We start from the raw sequence: 27591 nt of genomic DNA on the forward strand, positions 1-27591 counted from the left end.
CGCGTGGATCTGTATGGTTTAATACACGGTAAGTACTTCACTTGGATCTGTATGGCGTAAGAAACGGTAAGTACTTCGCGTGGATCTGTATGGTTTAATACACGGTAAGTACTTCACTTGGATCTGTATGGCGTAAGAAACGGTAAGTACTTCGCGTGGATCTGTATGGTTTAATACACGGTAAGTACTTCACGTGGAGGTGTATGGTGTAAGACACGGTAAGTACTTTACCTAAAGGTGAACGGCGTAAGACACGGTAAGTGCTTTGCGTGGAGGTGTGTGGCGTAAGACACGGTGAGTACTTCACGTGGAGGTGTGTGGCGTAAGACACGGTAAGTACTTCACTTGGATCTGTATGGCGTAAGAAACGGTAAGTACTTCACGTGGGTCGGTATGGTGTAAGACACGGTAAGTACTTCAAGTAGATCTATACGGTGAAAGACACGGTAAGTACTTCGCGTGGATCTGTATGGTGTAATACACGTTAAGTACTTCACGTGGATCTGTATGGTGTAATACACGGTAAGTACTTCGCGTGGATCTGTATGGTGTAATACACGGTAAGTACTTCGCGTGGATCTGTATGGTGTAATACACGGTAAGTACTTCACTTTGATCTGTATGGCGTAAGACACGGTAAGTACTTCACGTGGAGGTGTATGGCGTAAGACACGGTAAGTACTTCACGTGGATCTGTATGGTGTAAGACACGGTAAGTACTTCGCGTGGATCTGTATGGTGTAAGACACGTTAAGTACTTCATGTGGAGGTGTATGGCGTAAGACACGGTAAGTACTTCACGTGGAGGTGTGTGGCGTAAGACACGTTAAGTACTTCATGTGGAGGTGTATGGCGTAAGACACGGTAAGTACTTCGCGTGGAGGTGTGTGGCGTAAGACATGGTAAGTACTTCACTTGCAGGTGTGTGGCGTAAGAAACGGTAAGTACTTCATGTGGAGGTGTATGGTGTAAGACACGGTAAGTACTTCGCGTGGATCTGTATGGTGTAAGACACGGTAAGTACTTCGCGTGGAGGTGTATGGCGTAAGACACGGTAAGTACTTCACTTGGATCTGTATGGCGTAAGACACGGTACGTACTTCACGTGGATCTGTATGGTGTAATACACGGTAAGTACTTCACTTGGATCTGTATGGTGTAATACACGGTAAGTACTTCACGTGGGTCTGTATGGTGTAAGACACGTTAAGTACTTCGCGTGGATCTGTATGGTTTAATACACGGTAAGTACTTCACTTGGATCTGTATGGCGTAAGAAACGGTAAGTACTTCGCGTGGATCTGTATGGTTTGATACACGGTAAGTACTTCACTTGGATCTGTATGGCGTAAGAAACGGTAAGTACTTCGCGTGGATCTGTATGGTTTAATACACGGTAAGTACTTCACGTGGAGGTGTATGGAGTAAGACACGGTAAGTACTTCGCGTGGAGGTTTGTGGCGGAAGACACGGTAAGTACTTCACATGGAGGTGTATGGTGTAAGACACGGTAAGTACTTTACCTAAAGGTGAACGGCGTAAGACACGGTAAGTGCTTTGCGTGGAGGTGTGTGGCGTAAGACACGGTGAGTACTTCACGTGGAGGTGTGTGGCGTAAGACACGGTAAGTACTTCACATGGAGGTGTATTGCGTAATACACGTTAATTACTTCGCTTGGATCTTTACGACGTAAGACACGGTAAGTACTTCATGTGGAGGTGTATGGCGTAATACACGTTAAGTACTTCGCTTGGATCTTTACGACGTAAGACACGGTAAGTACTTCATGTGGAGGTGTATGGCGTAAGACACGTTAAGTACTTCGTGTGGAGGTAAATTGTATAAGCCACGGTGAATACTTCGTGTGTATGGCGTTCTACCCTACCATTAGTAGTCTCTCATTCAATGGCGCGTACTCTTTCTGGCCTTTTTGTGTAAGATATATATTTTTGTATAGTATTAATCGAAAACATGATTCTTTCTAAATGTTTTAAATTTAGAGTGTCAGCAGGCTCTTGGGATAGAGAACAAAGGCATAAGGGACGAACAAATGACGACATCGTCAAAACAAGACGACTCCCATGGCGCGTCCGCTGGTCGTCTGTACGCCGGCTCATCTTGGTGTAGCGCCACGTCGTCCAGCTCGGAGTATCTGCAGGTGGACCTGGGGCGAGTGACGAAGATCACGGGCATAGCGACACAGGGATCCCCTACCGAGGATAAGTGGGTGATGACGTATGCATTGTCGCATAGCAACAACGGGGAAGATTGGGTGGAATATAAGGCTGGCCAGAAGATTCTAAAGGTATGTCGTTAAATCGCTTGAATGACTTACAGTGGATATCACATTACGGTAAATTGACTAAGGCTGGAAGGAAGGGCTAGAGCAGCTCAATGGTCCGCTACATCAGATTTGTCGTTATATTTTCCTCTAACCATAGAGAACCCCTGTCTTCAAAAGCGTGTCCCGGATTGGCTGAAAAGGGTGGACAGGGAGGGGGAGGGCGCAGTCCCTGGTATAATATCGAAAAAGGATAATATTGGACGTTCATTTACACACGCGTTGTTCAGACTTTAGTAGGTAATTCGGACGGTTCGCGAGTGGCCGTCAACTGGCTCCAGTATCCCTTCATGTCACGCCATGTGCGCGTGACCCCACAGACCTGGAGGAACGCAATCTGCCTTCGCGTGGATTTCTACGGCTGTGCAGGTGAGAAATACCTCCAAACGTTTAAATACTCGTCTATAGCGGATTTTTCTTTCTATAACTCATCCTAAAACAAGAAAAAGCTAGATGCTTATCAAGGAATTTAGGCATGCGCATGGACAGTATTTTTCTTCTCATGCTTTCATCAAAAGAATAGCCAAGCAAAGTAAAGCATTGGGGATATCGTATATATATATATATATATATACGATATTTTCATATGAAATAACAGCTTTTTTCGAAATATATATTTTGGCAAAATACCGTTTTTTTCATAAGAAAAAAGCGGTATCAGTCCATTGGTAAAAAGCAGCTTTTTCATATGAAAATACCGTATTTTCATATGAAAAAACGTTTTTTTTTTTTTCAAAATATATATTTTTGGGAAAATACCGCTTTTTCATATGAAATTACTGCTTTTTCATATGAAGAAACGGTAGCAGCGATATATTTGCGACCGCGTGTACACTTGGCCTAGGGTTCAACTAGAACGATTAGTGGCCGTTTTATCGATATGCTCTGGAAAATTCCCGTTTCTTCGCATGTGAAGAAAACGGCAATCGTTCTAGATGGAAAAGCTTGCTAAGGATTGAATAGACTGTATCTGGAATCATCGCTTGAAGCGAAGAATGACTCTAGATGATTCACGCGTCACTAACCATGCTTTAAACATGCGATAATAATAGCTTAGAATTTGCTCTCAAATGGAGCGAAGATCCTTACTGAATCCGTGTTAGATCATTGAAATCAATTCTCCGATCATAGCCTGCGTAGCTTGCAGTTTGATTGAGCTTGGAATCAGTTTTATTGTTAGGTACTTGTAGTTTGTTTTGATTCTGGTAATTCGGTAACGGGGCCGCGTTATCACTCTTGACCAAACGCTAACGCGGACACATAAATATAAGTGCCAAACAAGAAATACTGTTCTGAAACACTTCCCAAATCGACAAAAATGCAGGCTTTAACTAGCTCTAACACGACTATTTTGGATACAACGCGGCTTTTTCGAGTAGATTTGAGTCTCCGTGTCGTGACCGCTTTTTCATGTGAAATTACTGCTTTTTCATATGAAGAAACGGTAGCAATATATATTTTGGCAAAATACCGTTTCTTCATAAGGAAAAAGCGGTATCAGTCCATTGGTAAAAAGCAGCTTTTTCATATGAAAATACCGTATTTTCATATGAAAAAACGGTATTTTTCGATATATATATATATATATATATATATATATATATATATATATATATATATATATATATATATATATATATATATATATATATGTTGTATGCAAAAACAGTAGCAACGAAAAAAGCAGCTTTTTCTCATAGTAAAAAGCAGCTTTTTACTATGAAAATACGGTAGTTTCATATGAAATAACAGCTTTTTTCGAAATATATATTTTGGCAAAATACCGTTTTTTTCATAAGGAAAAAGCGGTATCAGTCCATTTGTAAAAAGCAGCTTTTTCATATGAAAATACCGTATTTTCATATGAAAAAACGGTATTTTTCGAAATATATATTTTTGGGAAAATACCGCTTTTTCTTATGAAATTACTGCTTTTTCATATGAAGAAACGGTAGCAATATATATTTTGGTAAAAAGCAGCTTTTTCATATGAAAATACCGTATTTTCATATGAAAAAACGTTTTTTTTTTCAAAATATATATTTTTGGGAAAATACCGCTTTTTCATATGAAATTACTTCTTTTTCATATAAAGAAACGGTAGCAGCGATATATTTGCGACCGCGTGTACACTGGGCCTAGGGTTCAACTAGAACGATTAGCGGCCGTTTTATCGATATGCTCTGGAAAATTCCCGTTTCTTCGCATGTGAAGAAAACAGCAATCGTTCTAGATGGAAAAGCTTGCTAAGGATTGAATAGACTGTATCTGGAATCATCGCTTGAAGCGAAGAATGACTCTAGATGATTCACGCGTCACTAACCATGCTTTAAACATGCGATAATAATAGCTTAGAATTTGCTCTCAAATGGAGCGAAGATCCTTACTGAATCCGTGTTAGATCATTGAAATCAATTCTCCTATCAAAGCCTGCGTAGCTTGCAGTTTGATTGAGCTTGGAATCAGTTTTATTGTTCGGTACTTGTAGTTTGTTTTGATTCTGGTAATTCGGTAACGGGGCCGCGTTATCACTCTTGACCAAACGCTAACGCGGACACATAAATATAAGTGCCAAACAAGAAATACTGGTCTGAAACACTTCCAAAATCGACAAAAATGCAGGCTTTAACTAGGAACGGCTATCTCTTTGCTCTAACACGACTATTTTGGATATAATGCGGCTTTTTAGAGTAGATTTGAGTCTCCGTGTCGTGACCGCTTTTTCATATGAAATTACTGATTTTTCATATGAAGAAACGGTAGCAATATATATTTTGGCAAAATACCGTTTGTTCATAAGGAAAAAGCGGTATCAGTCCATTGGTAAAAAGCAGCTTTTTCATATGAAAATACCGTATTTTCATATGAAAAAACGGTATTTTTCGAAATATATATTTTTTGGGAAAATACCGCTTTTTCATATGAAATTACTGCTTTTTCATATGAAGAAACGGTAGGAGCGATATATATTTGCGACCGCGTGTACACTGGGCATAGGGTTCAACTAGAACGATTAGCGGCCGTTTTATCGATATGCTCTTGAAAATTCCCGCTTCTTCGCATGTGAATTGGTAAAAAGCAGCTTTTTCATATGAAAATACCGTATTTTCATATGAAAAAACGGTATTTTTCGAAATATATATTTTTGGGAAAATACCGCTTTTTCATATGAAATTACTGCTTTTTCATATGAAGAAACGGTAGGAGCGATATATATTTGCGACCGCGTGTACACTGGGCCTAGGGTTCAACTAGAACGATTAGCGGCCGTTTTATCGATATGCTCTGGAAAATTCCCGTTTCTTCGCATGTGAAGAAAACGGCAATCGTTCGAGATGGATAAGCTTGCCAAGGATTGAATAGACTGTATATGGAATTATCACTTGAAGCGAAGAATGACTCTAGATGATTCACGCGTCACTAACCATGCTTTAAACATGCGATAATAATAGCTTAGAATTTGCTCTCAAATGGAGCGAAGATCCTTACTGAATCCGTGTTAGATCATTGAAATCAATTCTCCGATCATAGCCTGCGTAGCTTGCAGTTTGATTGAGCTTGGAATCAGTTTTATTGTTCGGTACTTGTAGTTTGTTTTGATTCTGGTAATTCGGTAACGAGGCCGCGTTATCACTCTTGACCACGCGGACACATAAATATAAGTGTCAAACGAGAAATACTGGTCTGAAACTCTTCCAAAATCGACATAAATGCAGGCTTTAACTAGAAACGGCTATCTCTACGCTCTAACACGACTATTTTGGATATAATGCGGCTTTTTAGAGTAGATTTATGTCACCGTAGCATGACCGCTTTTTCATATAAAACTACTGCTTTTTCATATGAAGAAACGGTAGCAATATATATTTTGACACAAAACCGTTTCTTCATAAGGAAAAAGCGGTATCAGCAGTAGTAAGGGGTGTGAGTATAGGGGACGGCAGGAATGCGTAGAATGTGGTGAATGTGCCACACCTAGCTTAAAGGATTTCCGGTGTCAAGTATCGGTATGTGTGGGCTGGGACATAGGGGGGGGGGGAAGGAATGCGTGCGTATCAAGTATCGGTATATGGGGTGCCCTGGTGTCTAGGGGAGGAAAGGAATGCATTGGCGCATTTCTTGTTACGCTCAGGGTTCCGCTAAACGGGCCGCGTTGACGTAGTGCTGTGTGTTTATCATCCAGGGGGTAGTATAAGGTCATAGCGGCATCGTTGTATGATGCGTTGACAGGAATAAAAAAGGTGCTTTTTCACTGGTTAACGGTGTTGTCATATCTCCGTAATACGGTTGGATGATGCATATGTTATTAGCTTTTATTTCCGTTTTGAAAAAAAAAGGCGGTGGGGGGCTGTTTAAGGTTTTATTTCCTGTTCTTTTTAGGGTTATGTCTAGGCTACGTTTGTGCTTAGCGTTATCTCTTGCCTTCATGCTTTTTATCGAGGTGGTAGGCTTTACTGATGTTTATGTATCCTCACCACTTTTTCCCTACGATGATGGCACGCCGCAACATCAAATCAGCCAGGTCCTCTAAAATGGTTCACGGGATCGGCGCAAGGCTTGTTCACTGGTAGAGAGGAGTGCTCTGCTAGCTTCCCTTCCAGTGTTTATAGAGGCCTATCACGCTCTCGACGTGGTACATACCAAACTAGCCAGTTGTTTATCTGTGTTTGGAGCGAGTTTATGCGTACCGCTAGGTTTGAGAACGTGTTGAGGTATTTTTCTTTCAGCGTAGGTCCATTTCTAGTGGTTGTACTATTTTGTTTCTTATCGTAGAGGGCTGCCTAGAAGTCTTAACATTGTTTCCTTATGATGGGAAAGCAATGGTGGCTTGTGTTGGAGTAGGAATCGGAGTCATTTTTAATGTGTTTCGTTTGGGATTATGCGTTTTAAGACGCTGTTTTTGTTTATACAAGGTCACGCAAGGAATGGTCGCCGTGTTTGATCGATATGCGAAGGGTCTGGGGTCTAGGGGTTGGTTGCTATGTATAAGGAATGCTAGATATCTGGGTCTGGGTTCTAGGGGATGGCAGTTATGTGTGGAACACAGTCAAAAGTCTATAAGAATGCAAGATTATTTTTAGTCCAAAGGTATAGCATTGTGCAGCTAGACTAGTCATTATGGCTTCCTCTATGCAATGTTTCTGCGAAGTTGGGCTAAAAGAGGTCGGTCGAGGCGTTTTTAAGTGCGGTACAGTGCCTAATTATGAAGCTGACCCACAGGTCATTGGGTGCGGGCTGTATTGCTCAAATACTCAATACCAGAAGATTCGCGAGACCATTCCGCTAGAGACGACGATCGAGCAACTACCTAGGTGCGAGCATAACCTGATTTGCCGCATAGGGTTCTCTAACACAAAGTGGTCAAAAGGATCGCATGTATTTCACATGCCCACTTACACCGCCGAACCAGAAATGTCAGTCTATGATGTGGGGGTCGACGGAGGAAGACAAGCAGAAAAACAAGAAAGCAATTGCTGTCTGGTCGGGGCCAGCGAAGTCACCAGCGCCACGATCACCGCACCAGCCGGAGGACAGCCAAATGTGGATCGCGCAAAGCCAGGTGGTGATATCTTCGGTAGAAAGCGACGGGGAAGAAGAGGAGGAGACATCGGTGCTACAACCGCTAAAAAACGTCCAGCCCAGCGCCAAAACAAGAAAGATACCAAAACTGGTGATACCCGTGCGAAAACGAAAGCTGGGGATGTCGTCAACCACCGGCGTGGTGGAGTAGGACTAGCAGTGACTAAGACGGAAGTTTTAGATGAGGGTTCGTCAACACCTTCGGACCCCTTACAAGTGCTACAGCAGTGTCACCCCGATGGCGTCCCGCGCAATAACGAGGACTCACCACGGGTATCCCAGGTGGTTAGGAAGTTCATGTATACTGTTATAAAAAAAGTTCAGCAGTATTTTTATAGTAAGCTACTAGAGGCAATGAAGACACCCGAGCGGGAAATAGAAGTGTTTTATCTTGCTATGCGTGCTATTGCTAACCATTTCGGGGCTTTCTTAGATGGCGTGGCATCTCTTTCTCGCGTCCTCGCCAATGTTAAAATAGGTGAAATGTCACTAGGGGTTGTGAAGCGTGAGTTTGAGGGTGTTAGTCACGCTGACGGTGGTGAAGAGACAGACGGACGTCCGTGGTCGCGTGCGGAGTGTGATTTGGAGAACGTCGGGACCGCCACTGATTGTGTGAGAATAATGATTAGTGTTTGTGTTTAGTTTGTGTCAATAGTTATGCATGCTCAGACCCTCATCTTTTGTACTCCTTATCCATAAATAAAACGTTTTCTGTAAAATGAGTGTTTTATTTGTTTTTTACTATATAGTTTACGAGAATTTCACTTCCATTTCACGAAGGCACATCATTTTATTGCTACTGATAGGGCAGGGGTTTGTAAAAGCATGGTTTTGTTAGAATGGAAATCAGTTTCATGATTTGATATTCATGGTAAATATTTGGTTTAGCGCCTTACTGTGCTGTTTTTGTTTAGACAAGGTCACGCAAGTAATGGTCGCCGTGTGAAGAGATTGCGTGCCTTTGTTAGGCTGCTTCAAAGAAGTCGGTTTCTAGGGGTTGGGATTTATGTTTGGAATGTAGGAGTGTTTATATGCGGGGATTCGGTTCTAGGGGGTGGGAGTTATGTTTGGAATGTAGGAGTGTTTAGTATGCGGGGATTGGGTTCTAGGGGTTGGGAGTTATGCAGGGATTGGGGTCTGGATTGGGAGTTATGTGTGAAATGCAGGAGTGTATGGTATGCGGGGATTGGGTTCTAGGGGGTCGGAGTTATGCAGATATTGGGTTCTAGGGGGCGAGAGTTATGTGTGAAATGCAGGAGTGTTTGGTATGAGGGGATTGGGTTCTAGGGGGTCGGAGTTATGCAGATATTGGGTTCTAGGGGGCGAGAGTTATGTGTGAAATGCAGGAGTGTTTGGTATGAGGGGATTGAGTTCTAGGGGGTGGGAATTATCTGCTGAGCACCCCAAGCTAATAGAGTTTTTACAAGAAATGTCAGGTTTATTCATTTTCAAGGTATACAGTAGGGATAAAATAGTTTTTTCAATATCGCTGTCTAATTTATTTGTTATGAAACAAACCTCAGGGTTTTAAAGCCACTTTGACCAATTTCCTACCACTGAGGTTGTTTTGCACTTAGCGTCATAAGACATTACAGTCTCGCTTGTTTTATTTTTTTTTTCCGATAAGGGTATCAAAAATAAGAGTACCAGACATCTCCCCCAAATTCGGCAATGTTGTCTGCCTCCCCCGCATCACATCAAAGTAAAAGTGAACATTTTTGTGCACTTCCTCTATATCCCGATATATGTTCAATTGTTCCAACCACCTATCCCCGCTTTCCATCTTTTCTTTGATGTACACACCATGCCGAGACGTGTTACTATCAACAAACCCTGAGATAGCCACAGCATGGTCGTACGCGTCCAGCTTTTGTTGGACAGAGTTGTGAAGGAGTCTATGTGGCTAATTGTAGTATCTTCGCTCGTTAATGTTTAGACGAGTCCAAATGTCATCCATTGTTTGAAAAAGGCGAGCGGCGTAAGGACTTTGGATAGGATTGTGCGGTTCGTCCGAACGGCAAAACGGACACGTTTGTTGTTGGTTGTTGGCAGCTTGAGCATTATTCCACTGCGTTAAGCACTCGCTGTGGATTTTCTGTGTGCAGCAGAATGTAGAGGTATTTAGGTTTTCCTCTGAAAAGCATATGCAACAGCAATCGGCCATGGTTTCGTGATACACTATAAGCCTGTTTGACGCACTTTAAGAACCTTGTTTGACGCAGACGCTGTTTGCATAGCATAATATCGCGCTAGGATTTCGTGTCAAAGCGAAAACAAACAAATATTCGCTAGTGAGTGTTTAACTGATATGAACATCAAGGTTTTATAAGCAGGGTCTTAAATTTTTTTTTTGTTTGTTTTGTTTTTGTTTTTGTTTTGTATTTAAAGGAAAAAACAAGATTCTTGGTGGGCAAGTTAACGTTGAAAACACGGGACGACCGTAACAAGATTCCATATCGTGCTTTAGTCAATACAATACAATCAATTAAATGTAATTAGCGAGTGCTTGCATAATATCAGAATAAAGTACCCCCTGATATTACAATAAACAAAGTTCGTTCATGTACAGCAGTCATTTTATTGGCATTTAAGTCGAGATGAAAAAAAAAAAAAAAAAAAAGGAATGGTATGGTATTATGCGTATTTTAGATGGTTGATGCTTGGTGTCCGCTGGGACAACAAATAAACAACGTTGACAGCCCTAATTAGATTTCTTGCCTGCTATCAGGATTAAGTGCCCAAACTATTAAAAATAAACAAAGTGGTGGTTCTAATCGCCTGCTATTTTCCTAATCATTAAGTGAATTATATTACGTCTGGATGAGAATTGAGCGCCCTGACAGATTTCACATATTTTTTGCCCTTCTATGGTAAGGTCACGGCAGTAAGGGTCAAATATTTTTTTTAGATTCTTTTACCGGGTGCTATTATTGGCAGGTACTTAATTGTTTAGTTATGAATCCGCTTTTATAAAAGGGGGTACGGTATGTTTTTTTTTATTTCACACTATCAGCGAGTCTTAATGGATATCGATGAGCCTTCATTACAAGAGTTACTAGAACTATTACCGAGTCCTGATGGTGACAGTCAGGACTCCATCGAAGTAGATGGCGGGTGATTCACCATCAGAGTTAGAACCAGACTTTTTCCAGGATGTGTTAGGCGCTCAGGATGAATTTGTAGCCCAAAATCAAGATGAGACACCGGTGACTTACTCATCCCTTGGGGAGTTATTTAACGATTGTTATGGCAACGAAACAGCGCAAGCGGGTGGAAGTCAACGCTTTGTGAGTGGTGATGTGGACAGTGACTCTTTACAGGGGTATTCTCTACAACAAGTCTCTACGCGGCATAGCCGCAAATTCAACACCGACTTAACCGATTACTCTCTAACCATCAAACTGCCGGAGAGGGACGACCTTGAAAAGGCGCTTGAGGACTTAGAGCGCGTGCTTCAGCGACTCCTCGATGATGTTTTAGGAGATTTTGCGCCTGAACCACCTACCCGAGCAGAGTGTAGCAGTGATCCCACCCAGAGGTTACCGAGGAAACGATGTTCATTCGCTAAAAGCGCTACAATGGCTCGAGTGCAAAACACATGAGGATGGGGTGTTCATCCAGCATGCGGGGAACGGTGGTGAGGTCAAGATCGGGCGTTACAAAGTGGATTGTTTCGAGCAAGAGACCAACACTTGTTATCAATACCATGGGTGCCTGTTTCATGGTTGCGCAATTTGTTATGACCCTGAAACCAGAAACCCGCTGAACCATATCCTAATGAGAGACTTGCGCGAGCGTACTCGCGATATCTCCTTACACCTCAGCGATCTAGGTTTTAATCTGGTGGAGGAATGGGAGGAATGGTGTCAATTTGACAAGCGACTGGCTAGCGAGGCTCACCTACAAGCTGTAGTGGGTGACGTTGAATGTAGCAAAGTACTTGAGGCGCGTAATGCTTTTTTCGGGGGTCGTACGAATGCTATCCAACTTCGCTGTGATGTTTCCGAGGAACCCGCTGGGAAAATCATCGAGTACAAAGACTTTTGTTTACTTTATCCGTACGTCAATTCTCGCGAAAATTATCCAAAAGGCCACCCGCAGGTCATCACTTGTGACTTTGGGCCGGTAACAGGGTATAAGGGGTTGCTCAAAGTACGGGTCCTGCCACCACGCGACCTCTACTTCCCAGTCCTCCCAATGAGAATTAATGACAAACTGATGTTTGTTTGTTGTCCTTGTTGCGCTGAAGAGGAACGCCAGGATAGGGTCTGCGACCACACCGATAACGATCGAACAGCCGTGGGTACTTGGACCCATGTGGAGCTGGCCAAAGCCTTGGAGAAAGGTTACCGTGTCTTCAAAGTATATGAGGTATGGCACTGGGAGGAATGGGGCCAGCTGTTCGGGGGGTACATCGCACAGTTCTTAAAAAAACAAGCAAGAGGCCTCTGGCTGGCCTGCATGGTGCCGGACCGACGATGATCGGGAGCGCTACTTAAGAAATCACCTGGAGCACGAGGGTATACGGCTGGACCCCCAGTGTATCAATCGGAACGAGGGACGTCGGTGCGCCAATAAAATGGCGCTGAACAGTATGTGGAGGAAGTTCGGGGAGCGAGACAACCCCCGGCGTACCGAGTACATTAAAACTCCACCAGAGTTTTTCCGCCTACTGATGAGTGACGATGTTGAAGTGAGCGATTGCCTTTTTGTGAACGATGAGCTTTTACAAGTCCATCACAAATGTGCGAAGCACTTCACGGCACCGAAAGCCCACTCCAACATCGTCATTGCCGCATACACCACCGCGTACGCGAGACTAATGCTCTACAACACCCTGGATACTCTGGGTGATCGTGTGCTGTACCATGATACGGATAGTGTTATTTACAAGACTGCACCAGGCCAGACCTCTCTGCCCGTGGGCGACTACCTTGGTGAATTGACCGATGAGCTCCCACCTGGCGATCAAATCACTTTCTTCGTATCTACTGGGCCTAAAAGTTACGGATACCGAACACTTCAAGGGAATGTGGAATGCAAAGTGAAAGGGCTACACCTCAATGTACGCACTGCAGCAGTAGTCAACTTGGATACCATGGTGGAATTTCTTGAAGTGGTTGGTGAGAGCGAAAGGAACGTTGATATCCCCTTCTCTATTGTCCGCAACGTGCACAGCCGTACCTTACATACTCGTGCTATGTCAAAGACGTTTCGGGTGGTGTACAATAAGCGCGTGCGAAGAGGGAAGCGCACCTACCCCTATGGGTACAACAACATTATCTAGGGAGCTAGTTGAGATGTAAATGGTCGTAGATGTAAACATGTATATATTTTAAGGGCGTGAACAATAAAGTATAAACTTTTTTCTCCTATATATTCATGTGTTCCGAGTGCTGGTGCGCCAGTTGAAGTAAGAAGCTGCTTTGGTGGGTGAATGATAGAATTGGAGGCTGTTTTATCAAAAGCCCCTAAGGACCCGCAGCTGAGTTGTAAAGCCGATTTACACCGCATTAGGTGTCTCTTTAATTGCTGTGGGGGAAGACTCATGGTCACAGTCCACAGTCACCTGAATGGTACCCCTATCCCAACACCCGGCACATGGAAAAGCGAAAGGGATAAGAGGGAAAAAGTAGAACATGGGAAAAACACCTCGACAACTCCTGGGTTCGATAGTAGGGCGGGGTCGGAGAAAGCTTTCGAAACCGCTAACAAAGACGAAAGCTCATAAACAATCCCCAAAGGTCTAAAAGAAATCGCCCAAACAACTCCATGATAGCTACTATGATCCCTCGGACCCGGCGGCCTACGGTGGCGTTGATAAATTGGCGCGGGCCATACGTAACAAGAGGGTAACTCGTCAGCAAGCCGAGTTATGGTTACGCTCGCAACCCACCTACACGCTCCACCGCCCTTACCGTCGACGATACAAACGCCAGCGTGTCATAGTGCAAAGGATGGACGAGCAATGGCAAGCGGACTTGAACGACATGCAATCGTTGAAGAAGCATAATAGCAATTTTAATTACATCCTCACTGTTATCGACGTGCTGAGTAAATTTGCCTGGGGGGTACCACTCAAGAACAAAACCGCAAATGAACTAGTCAGGGCGTTCAAACGTATTTTTAAACAAAGTGGTCGCAAGCCTGAGAAACTCCAGACCGACGATGGCTCGGAGTTTAAGAACAAAGTATTCCAATCTTTTTTTGGAGACACAAAAGATATCTCATTTTTCTACACGTAGCGAGATAAAAGCGTTGATCGTGGAACGGTTTAATAGGACTCTAAAAAGCAAGATGTGGCGGTACTTCACTCACAGAAACACGCGGCTGTACGTCGAGGTACTCCCGAAGCTAATGCAGAACTACAATCACACCTACTATCGCAGTATAAAACGAAAGCCAGTGGCAGTGGTTACCCCGCGGGACGCCCAAGAAGTGTGGCACGTGCTATACGGAAAAAAACGCAGCAAACAGGTGAAGCCCAAGTTTGATGTGGGTGACCTGGTCAGGATAAGTAAAGTCAAGGGGTGTTCTCTAAAGGCGTGGGTATTGTTGGAAATGTGCACTCTGACCTGTTCTCCAGCGACCGGTATTTGATACCTGATGTAGAGCTCAAATTGGAATTCTTCCTAAGCGGGCCAAAATTCGTACTGATGTCAACTGCCCAAGACGAGAAAATAAAGATACATGACCTGGCCCTCAATTTCTACCACGTCGACCCAGCCGTGTCTACCGGCCTGGAAATCGAGAGAGCACTCAACGCGGGGTACACAGCCGAGTACCCGATCGTGAGCACCACGATCCAGCCGCTGGTTATCCCTATCCTTCCAAAAGTTCGACTTGTTTTTAAACAAAATCCCAAAAAGGTTCACCATGGGGCTAGTCACAGGTAACGCGCTTCTCGGCAGCTATCAGCACAACCCCTTTGATTTTGGCGCACTCGACCGGGTAGCCGAAACCATGGCGAGAGCCTTTACCTCGACCCCACCAGGGGACGCCCTCATGTACCGCTCCCTACACAGGTCGGTGCTCGGCGACCTCGTGTTTGATGGTGTGGACATTACCCTGGAAGAATTAAAAAACGGGTATGCGATCTACGTCATCGAACTCACTGAGGGCCATAACGCTGCAAAAGGTAGCTAACACCCAGAGTATAAGGGTCGCGTTGACCTCCAGCTGCTGTTCAAACAGCCCACCACTTCAAACTTGTATTTGCTGGTCCTAGCTGAGTGGGACAATTGCTTGAAAATTAACAAGGATCGACAAGTCGTCTTCACCCCAAACCTCTAGGCCATGTACACCGATGAGCTGGAGGACATCGCGTGCAACGATGAGCCATTGGCGGCTGTGTTTGGAGGGGTACTGCCCAGTGACAAGCTGGGCAAGCAAAAAAGAAAAAGCGTTGGGGACACGGCCTACATCGTTAACACTGACCCTAGCAATAAACCTGGTATGCATTGGCTGGGTGTCTACGAGACTCCTGACCATCTTGAGTTTTTCGACAGTTTTGCTTTTAACCCCCGCACTTATGGTTGTGGTATCCAGCAATTTTGTCTCCAGCACAATATTATCGTGAAGAACAATCGTCGCGTCCAAGCCCTAACATCAGAGACTTGCGGCCACCATTGTCTTTTTTACCTCTCTCACCGCTCAAGGGGGATCCCTATGCACCGAATTGTAGAACTCTACTCCAACGACCCACGAATGAACGACCGGTTAGTCACCCAATTCACAGATGCGCACAAGCCCTACGACCATAGAGGGGGGACAAACTACATCCGCTACACTTGGCAACAGTGTGCCAAAAAACAAAAAGACGTAATCAAATGCGTGTCTAAACCATTCCTTGCGGTCTATCATGGATGACACACGATTTCGCACACCCTGTAGCATTCTTGTCGCCGGCCTAAGCCAATCTGAAAAAAACACCTTTGTTCACAGCCTACTAGAACAGAAAAAAACAGCATTTGACCGGACACCCCAGAAAATAGTCTATTGCTATGGCGCCCATCAGCCTCTGCTGGAAGCCCTGAAACAAAAACTTGGTGTCGTGCTCCACAGGGTGCTCCCCGAGTCCATAAAAAAACTCTTTGGACCGCAAGAACGCCCTGGAGTCCTCATCATTGACGACCTCATGGGCGACCTAAATCGCATGAGCAACATCTTTACGAAAACATCCCACCACCATGACATCACTGCTATCCTGATCCTGCAAAATTTGTTTCCACCACAAAAAGAAGCGCGCACCATTTCGTTAAACGCCCACTAGATTGTACACGGTACACGGTACCGGCGCTGTGCCAGAAAAAGTGAACATTAGTGATTTATTTGCAACCGTATGGCAGTAGCAGTGTTGGGGGTAATGATAGCGATGATAGTGCGCAACTGCCAACTACCCCAAGCATCCCATCTATGTCTCCTCGCAACCTCGGATACACCCCACTACGTAACAATGGTAGCAGAGGAAGACCCCGAAGCAAGTACCGCCGTTTGTCCCGTGTATGCGTCACCGAACACCTTGATAGGGAGGTGGTGACCAAATGCACCACCCGCCGTCGCATCACCTGACTCCAAACGGGGGATCTTTAAAAAGTATGAAAGACACAGGCCACTCGCAACTATGGACCCCCCACAAAAAGGTGGACGCCACCGAGCGCCTCCCAGAAGGGGTCGGGGAAATTGAAAAGAACCATTAAAAAGAACCCACGTTGTCGACTGTACCTGCCTGTGGCGAGGCTACGGCAGCAACGTAGCGGCCTCACCTTCCACAACCCCATGGATTAGATAATAAAAGGACAGAATGCTATAAAAATACCACCTCGGTACCCGCCACTACCATTCACGACCATGGCACCGCCACGGAAAGGCCGGAGAAAGAGGGCTTCCAGAAAACGCCGCACCAAGAAAAGAGGCCACCCTACGTTGAGACCACCACGACAACGTGGGGGGCTAGGCCGACTCGCACTACTCGCGGGGGCCGGCCTCCTACCCATGCTCGGGAACTTATTAGGCGGTAAATGATATAAAAAGCGCCGCTGGCTAGCCACAACCCTCATTCACACCATGCCGGTTACTGGGAAAAGAGGAAACCGTAAAAGCGGCAAGGACCGCTTAATTAGAAACGCACCTTTTCTCGAGATGGTACGTACCGCAAAACCGCCGCTCAGACGCCACCTCCTGGCCGGCGCCACCCCTGAACAAGTGAAAAGCGTAAGCGAGATCGCACGCAATATTGTTGAGGAAAATGTTGTGCTCTCGCCTTAGGAAACATTGCCAACCGTTCTCTAGGAACCGCCACCCGGAAAAGGATTATGAACCAGCGTGGTGGTTGGGCAATCCCCCTCCTTATCGGTGCCCTGGGAAGCTTAACAGCGGCCCCTGTCCTGCAAAAACTCATATCAAAAATCTAAAACAATTGGTGGTTGGGAGGGGACGCGTAAAAAAGCATCATCCCCACGAGAGCTAGCACCATTCCAGGTCCTACCATGCCAGCGCGGAGGCGACGCAGGTCAAGCGATGAATACTACAACAAGGCACGGCGATGTGTACTGATTCCCGAAGACATGACCACTATCTTGGACAGCCCAAAAGTAAAAAAAAATCGTATAGAGTCACCACCACAATACGGAACCATGTCACAACTCGCCAAAAAGATGTCAGCCACCCTGGATGACCCCACCCTGCCACAGGATATCAGGCTACGGGAATACAACAACTCCACCGAGAGTTTTTAACATTGGCAGAGCAAACAATATCAGGAAGCCCCACCGTCAGCAACACTGTCGAGGGGGAGATCATCAACACTCTTGCTAGCGCACCTACACCACCTCACGAGACCCCCTGACCACGATCGCTGCCCACTCCACCATCACACTCACCGTCAAAGATCCCACTACCCACCAAGAGAAAACAACTCCCTCCACCGCAGGAAACCCCTCGATCACGAACGATACCCACACCACCAAACTACCCGCCACGACGATCAAACCCACGTCGACTTAAGACCCTGAAACAGTTAACCTCACCACCCAAAAGATGAACTACTTTTTAGAAACGCAATAAAACAATCACAAACCACACTCTTCATTGTCTGTTTTTATTTCCCTTTTTATTTACAGTCTTTTTTTACAACCACTGTCACGCTTCCTAACCTCGGAAATCACGATACTGTTCAGACAAGAGTCAGTTTTAAACAACGCGGCGCACAGCCGTTGGGCCTTCAATTCTTAACTCTTATCGTACACCCAGCGCATAAAAGTAAACGTCTCGACCCGTGGGCAATGGGGATCGACTAAATGCTTAACGTGGCGACCACAATCCGCTTCAACAATCTCGGCGCTAAATTGACCCCCTGAATCCAGGGACCGATAGTAGCGTAGAAGGGTCTCAAACTTTGGGCATCCGAACTTTTCGAGGTTTAGACAGGGCGCCTACTAGAGCGCCTAGTAGACGTCTTTCGTACACCCCACCCTTGTATCCGACGATCCCGCCTTGCCCGTAAAACTTGTACCACGCAGAGACCACAGCCTCCAACCTCTCGTGTTTGATAGCCCTCGGGGCTCGATCCTGAAAAGCCAGCCCATGGACGTGTCTCTCCACGTTTGTCACACTACGACGCTGCTACGGTCTGAGATCGTGCATCCTGATAGGGAGAATAAAATGCTGACCAAGGACCTCTTGTAGGTAAGGTAAGGTAACGGAGCTCTTTGTCCACCCCCCTCCACTACAAGCCGTGTCCCAACAGATGTACCATGATACAGACAGAGGTGAGTGAAAACAGGGAACTTACACACAAGGGCGAAGGTAAGGTAACGGAGCTCTTTGTCCACCCCCTCCACTACAAGCCGTGTCCCAACAGATTTACCATGATACAGACAGAGGTGAGTGAAAACAGGGAACTTACACACAAGGGCGAAGGTAAGGTAACGGGGATCTTTATCCACCCCCTCCACTACAAGCCGTGTCCAAACAGATGTACCATGATACAGACAGAGGTGAGTGAAAACAGGGAACTTACACACAAGGGCGAAGGTAAGGTAACGGGGATCTTTGTCCACCCCCTCCACTACAAGCCGTGAAAAGAGAAGTTGAATGGCCCGAATGACTAGGGCCCAAGATTTCATCCGAATGTCTCTTCGTACTGCCATGGTTTATTCTACTTGCAATTCGCCACCAAAATTAATTCCCATGCCAAAGCCCTTCTTTCCCCGAATGTTGATCTCTGCTAATGGCTTTTTTTGGACTAAAATACACCGGAATTATATGTTCTACCTTAACAAGGTGGCTTGTTTGGGAGAGATGATACTCTATCGTGATCCGGTTCAAGCTAAACGTCCTTATTCTTCACCACAGGACCAGTACGCTTTTGTACACTTTGCCGTATTCGAGGCGCTCACATGTGGGAACACATAATTCGAGGCAGGGAACCTACAAATTGCCATGCGCAAACGAGCGGCTGTCAAGCCTACACAGAATCTGTCAGGATATGCTCTGGAATATCAGGTAACATATTGTCTCCAAACTAAACGGCATACCATAGTTTACGGTTATTTAGAAATCTGACGAAACTGTCGTCTAGTGGTCCTTGACCGTCGGGCTCTGCTTAGCGTGCGTCTATAACTTTCCCATTTGTTTCTTAGCGTCTGTTGGCGGTTAGCTCTCAAATCGAGGATGAAAACAGCAAAGTCGGTCGCGCCGACTACAACATAAAAAAGAACAGATATCCCTCTGTCATCCCATGTAAGTCAGTCAATTATATATTTATAAGCATATTTATGATTCGGAAAGCACCAACAACTCAGAGCTACTCAGAGCCTTCAAACTACTACTATATATCTATAAGAATTGATTAAAACCTGCGGAACGCTTTGACAAGGATATTGTAACAAGATATCACTAACATTAACATAACCACAAGTAACATTTCTTCACGTCCTCTTCGTCATTCAATATTGTTATCATCCATATTTATGATTCGGGAAGCACCAACACTCAGAGCAACCTTCAAACTACTACAGAAATAAAACCACCCAACAACCAGCAACAACAACTATGATAGCAACTGCAACAACCAAAACAGCAGCATTCGGCACTATCATCTGTTATAACAATGACAACTTCCATTGACAGCAGCAACAAAAACAACAACAGCAGAAATAGGTAAACTAAGCCAATTATAACAGTATTATGATATGAAAATATCACACACTGGCCTTGGCGTATCTAAATATTGAGATCTAATTGCAGTCGTGTCGTTCTATCAGTTGACGGGGGAGACTACATTAACGCCTCATTTGCAGATGTAAGTATTCAAATTTTTGAATGTGTTTTTATTCGTTCTGTGTTTTCGGCACATAAGTCATCTTATCTTTGAAACGTCTATCTCAGGCATTTAGAAAGCGCAACGCGTTCATCCTGACCCAGGCCCCTCTCGGACACACAATGGCCGAGTTCTGGCACATGATTTGCCAGTACAAGATCGGCACCATCGTCATGCTGAACAACTTGCAGGAAGATACTCTGGTAAGCGAAACAACATTATTAGAAAATACCAGTCCACTCCCAAGGCGCAAGGTTGCCCTGCTTCACCAGCGAGAGAACAACAATAAACACTTTACCTGCGAAAATTTCATTTATCCCTTTTGATGGAAAATAGTATTACCATATAACGCTCTGTGAAAGGTCGTAGTCGTAGCCCACTATGACAATCTATTACTTTATTTCAAAGACGTATCCCCAGTACTGGCCTTCAGAAGGAAGCTAGACTTACGATCACCTGAATGTTCGCCTAATGTCACGTGAGAAGCAAGGCAAGCTCATCTCCCGAAAGCTGGCCATCGGTCAGAAGGTTAGTATGCAAGTCTCGAACAGTCCCGACCAAGTATAATTATTACTAGTCACATGAATGCCCTCTAATACCCTTGAATATATGCCCGCTTTCTTTAATATCCTATTACCCATAATGGCTCACTGTTATGGTTTATTGCACTCAAAAGTATCTGTTCTCATCCAAAGGGCGTTGAAGGTGAACACGAGGTCGTCCACGTACAACATATCGAGTGGCCAGACAAGTGCGCACCTGTCAATCACCAGAGTGTACTCGACCTGGTGAGCTGGGTAAAACTGTCCCAGCAGCAATGCGGTGACAAAGCCATTGTTGTACAGTGCAGGTACGGAACCTATTATTGAAAGGGGTGGAGGTAGGATTAGACAGACATCTGCCAATAAAAACACGTAATTTGTTCCATGTGTATTCGCAGTAATGGCGTAGGCCGTAGCGGCCTGTTCTGTGCGATCTACTCGTTGCTGGAGCGCATTAAAGCGGAGCAAGTTGTTGACGTCTTCCAGACAGTCTAGGTCCTTCGGCTGGGAAGGCCTGGGGTGGTGGAGACATTGGTGAGTCACGTGATTGCACGTCTATCGTCGAGTATCAAATACAAGCAGGCGTCTGTTATAGTTTTATTAGTGATTACTCATGGATAGTTTAGTGGATCCGTTATGAATCGTCGCTTATGGGATGAAGCAGATCCGCGGACAAAAAAAAAAGACGTCAGGATTATTGAATATATGGTCTCAAGCTAAAAAAATATATACTGCCAAGAAACATCCAAAGGTCCCATCCTCAAATTTGTTTTTTTTCTTTTGCAGACTCAGTACATCTACTGCTACCAGATGGTCCAGCGATACCTTGACTCGTTCAGTGATTACGCAAACTTTAGCGAGGTTTAAAAAAGACTCACACATCACGCCAGATATAGAGAAAGAAGAAAGTGCTACAAACAAAGAGAACTATATTTCATAGCAGAAACATTTTGCATATTAAATTAGAGTTTATATAGATTTTATATAATCTTCTGATAAAGAAACATTTTTTTAGCTTGTTGCCTATAACTTTTTTTTTTGGGGGGGGGGTGGGGAGGTAAGGGGGCAACAGATACAGAGATATTAAGATTATATTGGGGCACAGCCACGCCGCCACGGGTCATTTCTGCCGACATCTTTACGAGAAGGCTCAAAATGTTATATTCTCGGGACAAATTTTAACCACCCCCCCCCCTTGTAGAGCTCATACAAGTTGGCTCATGTTTTGTCTACAAAGCACGAGAACCACAACTTTTCACATTTTTTGTTGGTCGATTAGGTTTCAGTTTTTTTAATTATTAGAATAATAAAAATTATTTTCCTATCAACTTTTGAACTTATATTCCTAAACTCAAAGCAATTCTAACGTGTTTGTGGGCTAGAAAAAATCTCAATCTAGAAAAAAAGACGAGAAGTAGTCCCATATTTGAGCCCTTTAACAACACCTCAGCTGGGAATCGCACCCAGTCCACGCGGCCTGTACACGGTCACGCATGCTCTCTTACACCACCGAGGTTTCGTGTTGTTTTGGGCGAGGAAAAAACATCTAGTGGGACCCAAACAAATTTTAACATCCCACCAGAGTAAAACCTCAATTTTGTTTCAGTTCTCGTCTGGGACGGGTAAGCCAAACGAAACAAAATAATTACAGTGACAACATTGCAGCATATTGTTTTCCTAAAAAAGTCTAAAAAAACGATTAATGGTTTGGCCAAAATGTTTTAAATAAAACGCAGTGGGACTTTGCTTTAACATGTTTTGGGAGCATTTCAATTTTGGTTGTCGAAATTTGGTTGTCTCTAGGATCAATAATAAATGTTATTAGCAAAAGGTCCCTCCCTCGTTTTCACGTGTCTAGCCGTCACCAAATGACCTCGTATAAAACCAAACTTTGTGGATGATGTCACGTAGGTGTAAAGGTGCAACGAGATGGTAATTTGATGTTTGACGTCGACTATGACTTCATCAAACACAAAAACGTTGCAAGAGTTGATCAAAAACATAAACACATCTCGCGATAGAAACATCGTCAGAAAAGCTAACTTGTCGATGACAAGTTGGTGCAACGAGGTGGTCACACCATAAGAGTGGAGCAGTGGTTGTCACTCCAAGGTGGCCAGAATCCCATAAAAGAAACATCGGACAACCAAACTCGGTAGATGTTATGTAGCAGATGTTTGTGTCAGGGGGTTCAACGAGGTAGTCACGTGATGTGTCGCGTCGTTAACGTCACTAGTGCTTGTCAAGCTTTATATTGGATATCAATAAATTATATTAAATTATAGAACAATAAAAGCAATGTTGCGGTATGAAGCTATAATTTATAAAATCTTGGTAGTAATCCAAATTGGAGATATCACAAAAATTATTCAACCCAAAAGCAATCGAACAAACAAATTTGGGACCAGATAATAAATAAAGATGAAAATGTCTTGGCCCAAACCAAGAGTCATCGGACCAGAAAATATCCTCAAAAGTATTAGAACCAATCCAAAAAAGATAGCGAAAAAGTCTTGGGACCAATTTAAAGAGGGACCAATAAAACGTCTTGGAGCAACAACGAAAAACATGGCAAAAAAGGTCGCATTGGATCAACCTAAGAGCAACATAAGAAAAATCGTCAAAAAGATCTTGGAGCAATCAAAAAGATGGCCAGAAAGCTCTGGGAGGAACCAAAAAAGATCTTGGAGCAACCAAAAAGATGGCCAAAAAGGTCTTGGAGGAACCAAAAAATAAATGGCCAAGAAGGTCTTGGAGCAACCAAAAAGAAAGAAGGCCAACAAGGCTTGAAAGCTTTCAATAAAAATGGTCATATCTTGGAGCAGCCAAAAAGGTCATAGATCAACATAAATGATGGCCAAAATGGTCTCGGAGCAACATAAAAGATGGCCAAAAAGATCTTGAAGCTACCAAACAGATGACGAAAAAGGTCTTGGAGGAACCAGAAAGATGACCGAAAAGGTCTTGAGGCTACAAAAAAAAATGCCAAAAAGGTCTTGTTGAAGCTACCAAAAAGTTGGCCAAGAAGGCCTTGGAACAACCAGAAAGATCGCCAAAAAGGTCTTGGAGTAGCATAAAAGATGGCCAAATAGTCTTGGCGCAACTAAAAAGATGGCCAAAAAGATCTTGGAGCAACCAAGAAGATGGCCAAAAAGGTCTTGGAAGAACAAGGAAGATGGCCAAAAAGGTCTTGGAAGAACAAGAAAGAAGGCCAAAGAGGTCTTGGAGCAACCAAAACGATAGCCAAAAAGGTCTTGGGGCAACCAAAACGATAGCCAAAAAGGTCTTGGGGCAACCAAAAAGATAGCCATAAAGGTCTTGGAGCAACCAAAAAGATGTCAAAAAGTTCCTGGAGCAACCAAAAAGATGGTCAAAAAGGTCTTGGAGCAACCAAAAAGATGGCCAAAAAGGTATTGGAGCAACCAAAAAGACGTCAAAAAGGTCTTGGAAGAACCAGAAAGATGACCAAAAGGATCCTGAAGCAAACAAAACATCACCAAAAAGATCTTAGAGCAACAACATGGTGGCCAGAAAGGTCTTGCAGCAACCACCAAGATGGCCAAAAGGGCCAAACCCACAAAATAAAAAATTCTCGCTCTATATATTTAAGTATAAATCTTTATTTAGATCTGACATCTAGACGACGTCACGTGACCATCTCGTTGCACCCCTGAAACCCAAATCTGCTACATGACATCTTCCAAGTTTAGTTGTCTCACGTTATTTTTATTTTATTCCGCTGGACCTACTACACGACGTCTACCAACTTTGGTTGCCAAACGATGTTTATCATGAGATATAAATATGTTCTTTGTTTTTACGTCAGAAAAAAAATATGACGTCATCCATGACATAAGTCATCACGGTACCATTACGCTGCGCCCTCTAGACATCTACAAGGCGTCTAAAAAGTTTTGGGCATCATACGATGTGATTTGGTGACAACAAATAGACGAGCACTCGGAACCACGTGCCGCGAAAACTCGTATCGATGGATTGACAATATGAGCTACCTTTCTTAAACAAATTTGAATTAGGTGTGGGGCTCTGCTTACGCGACTTACCACCTGAGAAATCCGACAAATGGACTTTAAAATTGTTTAGACGTAATTAAAAAAGAGGCCTCAAGGGCAAAAAAGGAATGGACCAATTCAAGCGGGGAAAACAACTTTATTAAAATCACAATCTTACATTTAATATCAAATGTTACGATGACAGATAAGAGTTTACATTATTTTTACAACTTCAATTCCATATTAGTGTGACTAAGAGATCGTGAACAATTCGAGATATTGCTAAAAAGGTCTTATGACAAATTCAAACGGATTCCAAGAACATCCAAAAGCATTGTAGAAAATGAAAAAAAAAAGAAGCCTAAAGGATATCCAGGCGAAGAAGATTTGTAATCGGAATCTTGCACACCTTTCGAAATAATGGTGTGATAAATATGTTCAAATACCACCCGTACATCGGGAAATTGTTATTTATTCTTTTTGACATATGTATTTCCAGATTGTAAAGATTAAGATCCAGACATACTGTTGCAGCACCAAAATCATCATTGCCAAAACCTTAAGCCTAGAAGCCTGCCACGCCTAGTAAAGTTCTACTTGTGTCTGCAGTGTCGTGCTTACGTCGGTGATCGATCCGCTGTTGTAGACATCTTCACCAATCAACAACGAACGCCTACTCGCCACAGATTCCAAATTCAGGAATGCTTGAACGAGGAAACGCCCTTTGTCGATGGCGCCAACAATTTGTTGGACACTACGATAAACTGACAATTTGTCAGTTGTACTATGGATAAAGCCACATGCCTATTCCATTTCTCTTTTTTTTTGTTATTTCCAAAATTGAATCGCAAATCTTCTTTTTACTGTTTGGCCGAAATGGATTCGAAAAAAAAAAGCAAATGCATCAAAATCGCAAGAAAAATCTAAAGCCAAGGATCGAAGTCAACAATATCGGATTGGCTTTTGTCGCAAGCTATGTTGAACCTACTAATAACTATAGTACTAGCATTCATGGACTCGAAATTCCAGCATACACACCTATATACTAATAAAACAATACTTGAAAGTTGTATGGGCGTGGTGAGGGTGTAATTTTGGAGGTACTAATAGTGTAATGTATGTCCAAAATCCACGTTGTTTTCTAAGGTTTACAGACAACTCAAAAAATATCCTATGCTTCAAAATAGGTTTGTGCGTTACAAATTCAAGTCCAATGAATGTCGTTCAAAACTCCAACCCCAAGAAGACAACCCAAAGCATAGGAGCCGAAAATGGCATTTTCGTGTCCAAACCATTCCAAAAGGAATTTCCGATAATCTTTAGGTGGCCTTCTATGCCTAAATTCTAGTTGACTCCAATAAACCCATGAGCAGACAATTTTATATGCCCTTCCAACACTTGCAGCTGATCAAAATCTCATCACACAAATATTAGGACACTATTTTTCAGAATTTTTTATCAGGTATGGGCTGCCTGTGTTGGGTGAGCAAAGGCTGTGCTTAACCTTGCAGGTATCTTAGCCCACCTTCCCCCAGTCCCCCCTTCCAACTATGCTAACACATATGTATGATGTATGTATTAGAGGACCACCTTTGCTCAGACGAATCATCTGCTCAGCCCATAAAAACCTACACTACCCCCCTGAGTATCCAGGTGAGACATCAAACAACTCAGCTTTATTAGAGGGGGTCCTAGAAATAAAAAAAACATCACTTATCATAGTATGATAGTATTTCTTTTCATTGAAATCTTTCATATTTTCATCCAATGCTTCTTGACCGTTTTATGTATGAGAATTAATAAATTTCTGTTTATGATGCAGTCACCAACAATGCTCGATGTGGAAAACTGTACATTAGTTGTATTGAAAGTACAGATCACCTGTAATCAGTATACGGCCCATGCATCACATGATAAAGTTATCAGCAAAAGGGGGAGAGCGTACCTCCAGGTGGCTGAATCCTCCCACGCAGACCAGTAATGCCTAGACTACCAAAATCTCAAACTAACGAACCATCTGTTCGTGATAAAAAAGGGACTTAAACAAAAATCATGTGACAGGCTTCACCTATTCGGAATAAATCCTCCCCCTTCCCAAAGGCCCAGATTCAAATGATACTCTGGCCCTCTTGCTAGTCAATGATTTTGATTTATTATTAGTTTGTAATTGCTTTATATAAAAAAAGCAATGCTTTCTATGGTCTGGATCTTATTCTGTATCTATTTTCATCTATATTAAAGATAAAAATATATAGCTTTGTAGAGATTTGAATACAAGTCTCCTGATATAAAAGCAAACTGTTATATGGTACAGCTTCAATCATATGACAGTTTATCCCTTTGAGTAAGAATACTGCCAGCCTTAGCCAAGTTTAAAATCAGAGAATGTTACAGCTCTAACAAGTCTGCATGACTAGTATTCGTCTTAATTGAGCATTCTTTTTTGTTTTTGTTTTATATTTTAATAAATATTGTAATAGCTCCACTATTCTTCTAGCATCCAATTATTTCTGTACATGATCATCTGTGAAGAAAATTTAATTGACATTCTATGATACCAATATTTTCTTTGGTACCTTCCCCATCCCCCCCCCCCCCCCCTTCCCCCAACGCACTTCCCATCGAAAGCATGTTTCTTTCGAGACGCTTTGGGAAAATTTGAATTTATTTTTCGTACTTTGTTATTTAAGAGTATTTTACTTTTGACAAGAATAGCAGTTTTTTTTATCTCTCCTCGGTTTCCTATATGGTGTGTTAAACCAAATTCATATGTTCTTATAGTTTGCAGAGGC

The 27591-nt window shown here is 43.4% G+C and overlaps 2 protein-coding genes across 7 annotated transcripts in view; both read left to right on the plus strand.

Annotated features, from left to right (window-relative positions):
* The window catches only part of LOC5501433, a 69557-nt gene extending 47757 nt beyond the window's left edge, over positions 1-21800 (plus strand). For 2 of the 6 annotated variants that reach the window (XM_048728038.1, XM_048728019.1), the window contains 2 exons: positions 2002-2306; positions 2573-3651. In XM_048728038.1, coding sequence (XP_048583995.1) covers positions 2002-2306; positions 2573-2779 — 512 coding nt within the window. In that variant the 3' untranslated portion in view covers positions 2780-3651. Of the gene's footprint in view, positions 1-2001; positions 2307-2572; positions 3652-18442; positions 19428-19564; positions 19665-20171; positions 20227-20312; positions 20448-20652; positions 20773-20939; positions 21095-21184; positions 21321-21572 lie in introns of those variants that run through there. The other 4 variants (XM_048728030.1, XM_048728027.1, XM_048728022.1 and 1 more) reach the window with 4 other exon arrangements.
* On the plus strand, positions 19365-21653 carry LOC5501435 (receptor-type tyrosine-protein phosphatase epsilon). Its single transcript, XM_048734068.1, has 7 exons — positions 19365-19427; positions 19565-19664; positions 20189-20226; positions 20313-20447; positions 20940-21094; positions 21185-21275; positions 21573-21653. Exons 1-7 carry the CDS (start codon positions 19365-19367, stop codon positions 21651-21653), a joined length of 663 nt encoding a protein of 220 aa, XP_048590025.1.
* Positions 21801-27591: the final 5791 nt, after the last annotated feature.

Source organism: Nematostella vectensis, chromosome 1 (assembly GCF_932526225.1).
Source record: "Nematostella vectensis chromosome 1, jaNemVect1.1, whole genome shotgun sequence".
NCBI classification, from domain to species: domain Eukaryota; kingdom Metazoa; phylum Cnidaria; class Anthozoa; order Actiniaria; family Edwardsiidae; genus Nematostella; species Nematostella vectensis.

Bases quoted from the DNA above. Each gene is read 5' to 3' on its own strand.
- LOC5501435 (XM_048734068.1), top strand. From the start codon at position 19,365: ATGCGCAAACGAGCGGCTGTCAAGCCTACACAGAATCTGTCAGGATAT. The intron at 20,227-20,312 runs GTAAGTATTCAA...CGTCTATCTCAG, and splicing joins TTAACGCCTCATTTGCAGAT to GCATTTAGAAAGCGCAACGC. The intron at 21,276-21,572 runs GTCTAGGTCCTT...TTTCTTTTGCAG, and splicing joins TTGTTGACGTCTTCCAGACA to ACTCAGTACATCTACTGCTA.